General features: G+C 38.3%; 1 protein-coding gene across 1 annotated transcript; it reads left to right on the top strand.

The window, feature by feature from the left end:
- Positions 1-4,857: 4,857 nt before the first annotated feature.
- Positions 4,858-11,016, top strand: PEL3 (HXXXD-type acyl-transferase family protein). Its single transcript, XM_008789207.6, has 2 exons — positions 4,858-5,400; positions 9,891-11,016. The coding sequence occupies exons 1-2, from the start codon at positions 4,948-4,950 to the stop codon at positions 10,773-10,775; spliced, it is 1,338 nt and encodes a 445-aa protein (XP_008787429.4). The 5' UTR covers positions 4,858-4,947; the 3' UTR covers positions 10,776-11,016.
- Positions 11,017-11,565: the final 549 nt, after the last annotated feature.

Here is an 11,565-nt window from a genome sequence, read left to right as displayed (position 1 = left end):
ATACACTTTTCTAAGCTTGTGAGCTTGGACTCGAGCTCGGTAATAATTGAGTTGAGTCGAGCTTGGACCCGAGTTAAGCTTGAGCAGCTTGTGCGCTACTTGGCTCATTTGCACTCTTGGTCCAGAGTACCAGTTAGAATAGAAGGTGCTTCTATCTAGATTTTAAGAAAACAAAAAGGAAAATAAGCAAGCTCAATTGCTGATCAATTTGCCTGTCTATGTTGTGGTGTTAATGGTTTTATTTTGGTTTCAAATGTGGGTTTAATTAATAAGATGATATCATGCTGATTTCTTTTTGGGAGTAGAATGTGCATACATGGGAATGATAGGGTGAGCATTTGCTTTGGACTTACGCTTTTAGATGCTTTTTTTTTTTTTTATTGATACATCGGCTGCTTACAGTAATCTCGCATGAGCACTACCCTGTGAGTCCAGAGAAGGTATACACCTCAGAGGTAGGGGAACAGGTACATGACAAGTTTAGAGAATCTTTCCGAAGTGGTGAGCAATAAAGGAAGCGATCCATTCGAGTACGGTGTTCTTTTGATGTGGGTCTGCATTTAAGGGATCATTTTGGTACTGTGAAGTGTATACTATTTTAGAGGCCTTACAAAAATAATAATACCAAGATAATTGTGACCAGGGGATATTATCGACAATAAATTTTTAGAGCAAAATAGTATTCATTTGCGGAGACAGGCTTCTAGTGTCTGTTTCCTAGTGTTCTAGGATGTGGAAGGTCAAGTTGAACTGGGTCATCTGATCGTGCCAAATTAAGTTCGTTCGATTTTGAAGCCAAGTTTTTAGCGTTGTTTGGGGCTGACTCAAGTAAAATCAGATCAGATTTGGTCCAAATGTGTTGGATTAATTTGGGTTGACTTTGAATCTAGTTAGATTATATACGAATTAGGGGAGGTCGGGCCTCTTTAATCCCATCTCAGACTCAGACATCGGCTTGGGGTCTATCCCGAACTTAACCTTCCAATTTGGACCACGGTCAAGATTTTGGCCGATGCTGAAACTGAAATTAATATCTCAATGGGTCGGGGCTAATAAAAAAATTCTTCCAAAAGGTTGAAAACATTGAATCACGAACGGATTTGATCTGAGCTTTCCGCGAATAAACTGAAGGAAATAAAATTTAGGACTGGATTTCTCTTACGCGACAGTTCAGAACCCAAACCAAACAAGAATAAAAACTAATAAAAAACGTTTAGGACGGGATCTGTCTCTAATCATCTACTTCCCGAGAGATGAGATGAGATGAGATTTATGAGATGCCTTAGTTCTTGGGGAAAAGCTCTCATCTGGCCTCCTCTGGCCCTAGAGGCTGGCCCTGATTTTTATGCCCCGTCAGAGCTTTTGGAGGGTCAGAAAACACTTCCTGACCCTCCAAAAGCACTTTTAGATGGAGTACACGCATTTGGTAAAAAAAATTGAAAAGATATTTTAGCTTTATCAGAAAGCTAAAACAGCTTTTTGAGAGAAGCTTCATTTTGGAGCTTCTCCGGAAAAGCACTTTTAGGCTCCATCGGAAAGCTATTTTGAGTTATAATTTTTTTTTCTTTTGGACCAAAATACCCATGATAGAATACAATAATAATAGAAAATAATAATATTAATATATAATGATAATAATTATAATATTTTATACCTTTATTAGTGTATTATACTATAAATATAATATTATATTACATTATATCATAATACATTGATATATTATGTTATATAATATCAAATTATGTTATATCATTATGCGATAGTATATAATATGATATTATTATACTATAATTATATTATATTATATTACAATAATATTATATTGTATTATATATTTATGTATTAATACATATTATATTTTATTATACTCTGTTGTATAATACTATACAATATCTTGTATGGTTATTTTGTCATACCAAAAATACTTTTTCAGTTTGTTTACCAAACATATATTAAAGTCTTACAATACTTTAGAAATGTAGTTACCAAATACTAAATAGCTTTTTATAAAAGCTTTACTTCATAAAACTTTACTTCCGAAAGCTCTACTGCCAATAGCTCTGCCAAACGGAGTCTTAGGCAGAGTTAATGGCAGCTTGGTATGGGTTCAAAACAGCGGTGAGGAATTTTCAGAATGAGAAAATTATGAGGGAGATTCACATACAGTGGTGGTTTCGATCAAAACATTTGAAACATTTGGACTCTTTGTGCTACTATTTTAAATTTCTCTTGTCGCGATATCATGCGGGAAGGTAACCAGGTAGCTGATCACTTGGCTAATCAAGCAAGTATAAAGCGTTCAGAAGCGGTTTGGGCTGATAGATTTCCGAGACATCTTGCTTCTTTGATAAGGGCAGGTGGTGTTTCATGATAAGATTGTAGTGATGTACTCGCTCTTTGTTATCACACACACAAAAAAAAAGCTTGCTTCTCCTTGGTCGATACCTAGCCTATTTGCATGTCCCTAGCACCTTCAATCATTTCTTGCTAAATTTCTGTTTCTACGTTCACAATGATTCACAACATAAAAAAGAGGCAAAAATGCATGCCCCCGTTAAGATTTTCTTTTCTTCTTTGAGTTTTCTATCTATATTATAAGTTGCAAGTAATAAAACTTCTGGAGGTTCAAATTGTAAGTAGCCAGTCATTATCAGTGCAAACTGTCTTTCCACAGTCAAGGGGTAGTCATGAGTCATGACTACCCCTTTTTTTTTCTTCCAAAGTGCTTAATCTTCGGTTACACAACCAAATTTTTGCTACTTAAAACAATTGAGGGGCGTTCAATATATACTGGCAACATAATACATTTTCAGTGAAGTGTTTTATTTACTGTTACACAATAAATTTTTGATTACTATGTAGTTGCAGTATTAAGCTTAATACCACGCCAGCGGTATATTACAATTTGAGTGAAGATACATAGTTTCTGTTGCTGTATTATTTGAAAGTGTCAGATTGATGGCATTTTTTCTCCCACAGGATCCGGTCAAAACTAGGACTCTGTTAACAAAATGTTGTGTAGGCAAATCTGATTTCGGTCATCGCACAGCAAAGCAAATTGTTACATCTCAACTTTGATGTATTCTGTTCCTGTTTTTAGATTCTGCTACACATTAATTACTGATAAGATGCCTCTTCTCAGTTATGTCAGTGAAATTAGAGAATTCATTTTTTTTTTCTTTTAAGGCATCCGCATTTATGGATCTTAGGTGCAGATATTCAGACTGACCAAATAGCAAGTTCATACGAAGAGGGATCTGCATCAATGCTGAAAGGATAATAGCTAATACGAGATGGTTGATTAGGGATGGATAGAATACCGATGTGATGAGAGATCGATACTGCATTGGCTGATATCCTATTGAGGCAATGGCTGATTATAACTGGCATGGAGATTGTAGCTAGTACGTGGGTCTGTAATCTGTTTATGTTTACAGAAAGAATGTAGAATTCTGTCCTGATTATTTTTTTTTTGAAAAATGATTGGACGAGAGGGTACTGTCTGCGATTCTTAGGCATGATACTTTATTCTTTGATAGGTATATTTACTATGAGGCGAATGTGGCTACAGACTAAATAGTCTTCTTTACAGCAGAGTATTCGAGTGAGGTACTGTGGACTGATTTTTTTTATTTTTCAACGACTTTTCATGATATTTTATTTTTTGGTTTTATCGGACATGGTCATGTTAGATTAGTGCCAGCCATTTGTCCAAGTAAAAAAATAAAAATAAAAGAAATATTATTTATAAATTAGTTTTTTCAGGTAAATTTCATTAATACAGCTGCTAACCTGTACCGCATGTAGTTGGCAAGGATAAAGCGGATTTCAAAATCTAGTAATAAATTACCTGACCGAGGAAAACTAGTTCGCCTTTTTCTTTTAGCCCTTTCTCAAACAGTCACTCGTGGTTTCTTTGGTCTTTTCTGAGAGAAGTCATGTGATAACATTGGGCCCCCCTTCCTTTGAAGTCGCACTTTGTGATTATCGGTTCTCCCCTTCCTTTCAATCAGATTTTTTTGCATGCTGGTGATTAGGAATTTAGGAAGCGGTGCAATACGAGAACAGCGGTGCTATTTATTGCTGTAATATTATTACAGAATAATTAAGCATTCACCACCCTTTGACATGGCTACGATGAAGAAGCCTTTTACTGTGGAAAAATGTGAAACAAGGCTCCTTGGAATATTTGCCTAGTACTGTAACCCAGTTGTTCAGGGATGCTTAAACCTTAGCGGGCATAACTAGGATCACGGATCAGTAGGAATTCTCTGAAGTTTATTTCTTTCATTTCTTACCGAAATATATATATTAATTTCTGCTTCACGTATTACAGAATTACTCAATAAATAAGATCGGTGAAGCTGCTACTGTTCCTGGTACGTAGGAATTAATCTGGTCCCAGAGTCATTGATAAGCTCACATGGCCTCCGGCCTTCTGGCATGGTACTCCCGAGTCATAAATATGACCTGTAACCTTTTTCTCATCCCATGCTGGGTTTTGTTTCTCCATTGTCGATTTGAGTTCTTATCTTAGATTAATTTGCTGGCATTTCCAGATGCATGCTTGCTCTACTAAAGAATCAGTAACTAATCTCAAGATGAGTTAGATGGCATCAGCAAAGAAACAAGATAGATTCTTTATACTTATTCTTCGACATAAGATTTAAATGCCACCGTTCTTGTTGTTAGAAAGGAACTTTAGGAGTTAGAAGGACTCCTGCTGCGGCAATGCCGTGGCGGTGAATGCACGGGACAAGAGGAGCATTTAAACCGACGAACAACTGCTCATGAAGCCCATAAATGCCCCCTCCCAACCAAACCGTCAGCACCCTCATCAAATCCATTACTGTATATAGCTACCCCCACGGCACCACCTTTTCTCATCATTCCCACAGTCCCAAACATTCCCATCCTGCTCCTCTTCTTCCTAGAACACCCCTCGCCATGGCAGTAGAGAATGGGACGCTGGAGGAGGCGAAGGCCGAGGCCGTTAAGGTCATCAACAGGACCATAGTCCTTCCCGAAAAGAAGCCGGAGAAGCCAACGTGCCCTTTGAACACGTTCGATCTCCCTTATGTAACGTTCTATTACAACCAGAAGCTTTTGTTGTATAAGGGTGGGGAGTTTGGGGAGATCGTGGGGAGGCTGAAGGAGGGTCTGGGGAAAGTTTTGGAGTGTTTTTATCCGCTGGCGGGGAGGCTGAAGCAGGACGAGGAGGGGGTGCTGGTGGTGGACTGCGAGACGCCGGCGGGAGCGGAGGTGGTGGAGGCAGCAGCGGAGGGGGCGGCGGTGGCGGAGCTGGTGGAGGGGGAGGCCGCTGGGCTGCTGCAGGAGCTGGTGCCGTACACCGGCGTCATGAACCTCGAGGGGCTCCGCCGCCCTCTCCTCGCAGTGCAGGTGACCGCCAACCAATATCTTTCTATTTTTATTCCTGAAATGCCTCGATTCTAATTAAGCCCAACCTTTTCCATTCTGAAATACACTCTAACCTTTTTTTTTTTTTTTTTAGGTTTTTTTTATAAATATTCTCTAAATATCAAATTTTGCGTAAATACTCTTTTAAAATTAAAACTTACATATGTATATTCTTATAAAATATTTATTTTATTTTTTTTATTTTTTATATGTATTCATGTCATCTGTTAAAAAATTAACGATTTCAAATTAAAATGACTAAAATATTTTTAATGGATAGATATGAAAAAAAAAAGAAGAAAAAAAGATAAAGCAATCACGATGGTAGACAAAAAAATAATTTTAAATTTTATTTTATTTTTAATTAAAAATAAATATGATTTTTAGTAATGATATTAGAAAAACCGTTATATTAAGAACATTTGTGTAAAAATAGTGCTTCATGAGGATACCAAAATAAATATAATTTTTTTAAAAAATATTTACGTAAATATAAATTTTTAGAAGAATATTCATTAAAAAGCTCATATTTTTGAATTATACTTGTCCAATTTAATGAAATTAGAAACACAATAATAAGAAATATCACGAGAAAGCATCGAGTTATCAGCATTCATACCCGAGCCAGCAACAAGCTAACAAAATTGCTCATCCAACCAGTAGCTTTGTACCCACCCCTTTCCATTCAATTTTGAAGGGCGTAGATCCTTTTTTAGGATTCCTTTTTTTTTCCTATATTCTCTAAATTCGTGAACATTAGACTTGGTCTGTCCGGAGACTTGTCTGCCCAAAGAGTTTAATGTCGGTCCAGGAGTGAACATGTAAGGTATGATATGGTGTTGGAATCCCTCATCGTTCTCCAAAAAGCTGTAAAAAAAAAGTATAGGTAGTTTGGAGCATTGCGTGATGCAAGCAAAAGGACAATGGGAGATCATGAAATGATATTTTGAGAATATAGACAAATTTTTATCTAAAATGTTACCTTGAATGAATCATTTTCTAACCGGGTTTAGATTAGAGATGGCAATTAGATCGGTTAGACAAGATATGGGTTGGACAAGAGGTCGAATACATGGTAGATTAAAAATTTGTCAAATTGAATCCGACATGATTATTGAATAGGTCAAAAATTTAGATACAAATTTGACTATTTTGTTAAATAGGTAATCTAGTTGGATTCTTAATTGGTTGAAATAAGTTAAACAGATTAAATGACAAAATATTTCCACCTCTAATTTGGATGCATGAAAAAAAAAAAGGACTGTATAGGTGGTCTCAACTGGTGCTCTCTTTAAAATAATATCCTTTGACAGTCATGACAGCACCTGTGTCACTTTGGACGACAAAATTTGCATCGACACATATGCCCGAGTTGTATATATTTTCTTGATTAGTAGGACTTAGGTACAAGGAAAGTTTTACTTAGCCATAAATTCAGATAAAAACTTCTCTTGTTTAATTTTCGGTATTCTTTTGTAAAGTATAGGTCCAAGATTGCATGTAAGTAGGTGAAAACTTGTCACGAGGGTTACAAGTATTTCCTACATTTGAAGATGTTAAGGATCCCCTTTTGGCAATTGGTGGTTGTTTGTAGGTGATGGATCATTTACAAAATAAAGTTTTATGAATCTCTTATGGCTGGAGTTGTAGGTGTTTTTGACTAATGCCTAACCATACACATCTATTCGAGTTTTGAGGTTTGAGCTTAAGTCCGAGCTCAATTAATCTTGAAGTAATTCTAGTTCAAGTATCAGATCATTTTTAGGGAATTCGCATAAATATAGACACGAGGGGTTTGTTCGAATTAATTAAGCTTGTTGGGTATCCCATGAGAAGACTTTTATTAGTACATGATTATATCAGTGCATCCAACTTCTCTTATTTTTTCTATTGTTTGACAGTAAATGTATAACAGTATAAGCTTAGTAAATACTTCCTGGTATGCCATAATTAGTAAGTTTCCCCTAGTTTATCCAAGGGACTGCCCAAATACCTAATATACAAACACTATGAGTGCTAGGCTTGACCATATAGCGATTTAGGCCTCCTAAATGGATGTAACAACTAATCTCCAATGGAGTTGAATATGGTGTACAAAAGAATTCCAGATCCATTATTAGATGCGTGCAAGTAAAAGTGATCATGCGTTATAAAAAAAAAAAAACAGTTCATTCACATCAAAAAACGAAAAAAAGTAGAGCAGTTCATTGGTCCACGTAAAAGTGATCATGCATTAAATGCAATTATGGAAGCGTCGTAGATGGGCCCCAAGAGGTACTCAGATATCCCGTGTCCACCACCATTGTCCTAAAGTATGTCCAACAATCAATCATTTGAGAGATCAAGCATGCTTAGTCCGACCAACCTAATATATTATTCATATCAACTTAGCGGCTATTCAGGTAACTTTATTTTCAGCATGACTTGGTGTATTAATACACAAAGGAACCCTACTATTAGAAGCAATATTATGAGTGTTAATGTCACATCTTATTAGGTCCATATATATATATATACACGCGCGCGCGCACACACTTCATAGATGGCATTATTATTGATTTTCAAAGAGGTTGTAAGGTCATTTCCAACTTCTTTTAGTTGTCTCTCTGTAATTTTTGAATCGTATGGTTGACAAGGAAATTATACGCACACACTTCATTAATGACATTATTATTGATTCCCAAAGAGGTTGTAAGGTCATTTTCAATTTCTTCTAGTTGTCTCTCTGTAATTTTTGAATCGTATAGTTGACAAGGAAATTTTGTATATGCATTGAGGCTTTGTTGGTAGGTCTGGTTATGTTGGTCCATCAACACAAATTTTTGAGAGTAATTTTTTTCTTTTTTTTATCTTCACAATTCCAACAGTTTTAAGAGGACATAACGGTCTCCCGAGATGTCCATAGCACCCCATCCGAAAGCTAGCAGAAACTTCTAGTTTTCCCTGTAGGGTTGGAGTTGTATCTTTCGCATGAAAGAAAGATTTACTTTTCTTCACACTAATCCACCATTGGATCATCCATTGGCTGCTTTGAGATATGTGTATGTAGAGGAATGACAACATTCGGAGCGCTTTGAGAGCTGTGGTAGGTGACAGAATGGTGGATTCGGATGAAGGAAGTTGAATCCTTCTTTCACGCAAAAGATAGCCCCTTCCTTGCAAGAACTTGCAAGTTTTTTAGTGCTATTAGATGACGGAGGCTTCTTGACCAAAAATATATTTCCAATCCTTTGTTCAATGACCATTTATTTTCTACTCCTTACATATAAAACAATGCAAAGATGCACAAAACAAACATAAGTGTGCTTTTAAGGCATGTAAATAGACTATGTTTCCAAGAATAAATAGTTAATAAAACTCGATCAAGCTCCAATCTAGTGATCATCAAATGGCAGTGAAACCAATGGCCTCGTGTGTGAGTCACCATATCCTTTGTGCACTCCTTTCCTTTTTCTTTTTTTCTTTTCGCTTTGAGATCTACCTCTGGAATATGGAGATTTTAACTAAATGCAAACCTGGGCAGGACCTCATGATGTGGGCTAGCCAATCCCTGAGCATGGCCTTCTCCTAAGTAGACAGTCACTTACCAACTCCCTACTGCAATCACTGAAGCAAGCCTTAATTAAGCCGCTGCAGCTTTCACATGGTTGCATGCACCAGTCTCCTTGACTTAGGTCCAATGGGTTGATGCCCTTCTTTTATGCAGCAATGCGGTGGTCTTAAATGCACCCTTTTTTAGGTGGGAGTGTCACATCTTCTGGCCTACCGGCCCTCGAGGTTATCCCCTAATATTTTTTTTTTGATCGAGGTGGATACAAAATTACTACGTGTTAGAGTTTTTCCATAGCCTCTGCATGCAAGCTAAGAAAGTCCTGAAATATCTCCATATTAGTTTAATTAGCTAGAAGCTTATGCATGACTCAAATGTACGGTTCCCTGAATTCAGCATCTGAATAAACTCTAATTTTTAGACATGCTAGGTTTTTTTTGTTTGAGGGTGTAGATGATGGTGAGGCCACCATTAGTTCCATGGCAAGCATGTTTGTATATATGCTAGTTTTACCACTATTTTATCTTCATATAGATTAGTACACCAATATACTACGAGTAACAAATACCATTTGATTATGTCTGCACTACTTGATGAATTGAGTAATTTCTAACTGTAGTCCTCAAAGAAAATGAGTTAAGAAATTAAGAAAAGAAAATCTTTTTTTTCAATACTATACATATCCATCATAAAGATGTGTTATATTGGTATCATGTGATTTGGTCAACTAAACCGGTTGACACCTATAAGCTATTTGCTTATTTTTAAGAGATTCTAGTTTGGACTGTATTCTCTAACTATTTGGATATTTTTCAGCCAAAACATAACAAAATAATGGACGCAGCTGAGAGTTCGGATCTAAATATGTTTACATTAAAATATTTTTTTTACTCACTCTTGTGTCATTTTGTCGAACACGCAGTTCACCAAGCTCAAGGACGGCCTGGCCATCGGCTGCGCCTTCAACCACGCCATCCTGGACGGCAACTCCACCTGGCACTTCATGTCCTCCTGGGCGGAGCTCTGCCGCGGCGCCCCATCCATCTCCGTCGCTCCCCTCCTCGACCGCACCAAAGCCCGCCCCACCCGCGTTCCCCTCTCCCTCCCCGCCTCCGCCCAAGACCACGAGCTCGCCGACCCCAACGGCCCCCCCAAACCCCTCCTCGCCAAGCTCTTCTCCTTCTCCGGCACGGCCGTCGACCGCATCAAAGCCCACGCCAACGCCAACCTCCCCCCCGACGCCAAGCCGCTCTCCACCTTCCAGTCCCTCGGCGCCCACGTCTGGCGCGCCGTCTGCCGCGCCCGCGCCCTCAAGCCCGACGACCTCACCGTCTTCGCCGTCTTCATCGACTGCCGCTCCCGCGTCGACCCGCCCTTGCCCGACGCCTACTTCGGCAACCTCATCCAGGCCATCTTCACCGTCACGGCGTCGGGCCTTCTCTTAGCCAGCCCGCCGGAGCTCGGCGCTAGCGCCATCCAGAAGGTCATCGACGCCCACGACACCGGCGCCATCCGGAAGCGTCTCGAGGAGTACGAGGCCAAGCCCAAGATGTTCTACTACTCTGATGCCGGGTTTAACTGCGTGGCCGTCGGGAGCTCGCCGAGATTCAAAGTCTATGATGTGGATTTCGGATTCGGGCGCCCTGAGCAGGTGAGGAGTGGATCCAATAACAAGTTCGATGGGATGATGTACTTGTACCCCGGCAGGGAAGGGGGCAGGAGCATCGATGTGGAGCTCACGTTGCAGAAAGAAGCCATGCATAGCCTGCAGAAGGATAGGGAGTTTCTCATAGTTGATGCTCCTTGATCGGGAAAGTTACCTGATTTCTTTGCTTCATGTGCTTTAATAATTAATATCTGCTACTTGGCCTCGGTTGGTTGTTTGTTGTCTTTTAAGGGGCAAATATGTTTATGTTGGCTTGTTTTAGACATGTTCTTACTACTTATGTTGATGTGGGACCTCTTCTTAGAAGTTATGTACATGGACTAGCACTTGTGATTTGGGACCACCTAAATAATATCCCAGGCATGATGTGATCTGACGTGAATTTGATTGCAATTTTGCAGATCGGGGCTTTGGTTTTACATACTTCCCTCCTTTTCAAGCTAATGCATTCCACTTTGATTTCAATCCATCTTTCACTTGGAGAAGTAGATAATTAAAGAAGAACTTTGAAGTTACGTGAATGCCACCATCTAACAAGTAGATGTTTGCTATTCTGGTTGCTTACACTATATATATATATATATATATATATATATATATATATATATATATATATATATATATATATATATATATATATATATTGATAAAACATGGATTAAAGTCCTTTGCTACCAGTTGCATTAGATTCTGGTAAGTTTTTACATGATACAAATGTTTTATGTTTGCATACATATAAATGATAGAGTGGTACTTATAAATGCCACGAGACTTTAGCACCTAGATGATTCTTCATTTAAATGAAGATGATATGATGGGTCAAACAGGATTTGTTTTATCAAAAGCAAATTTTACTGGCTTGGTACTAATTCTATACTGATATCATTCTATTATAGCATGGATATACTCGATACAGTTTCTACTTCGATGT

Source organism: Phoenix dactylifera, chromosome 16 (assembly GCF_051530095.1).
Source record: "Phoenix dactylifera cultivar Ajwa chromosome 16, Ajwa_hap1_PhDact_Kaust_v1.1, whole genome shotgun sequence".
In the NCBI taxonomy this organism is placed as follows: Eukaryota; Viridiplantae; Streptophyta; class Magnoliopsida; order Arecales; family Arecaceae; genus Phoenix; species Phoenix dactylifera.
The sequence above is the reverse complement of the archived record's forward strand: the minus strand, read 5'-3'. Positions and strand labels throughout refer to the sequence as shown.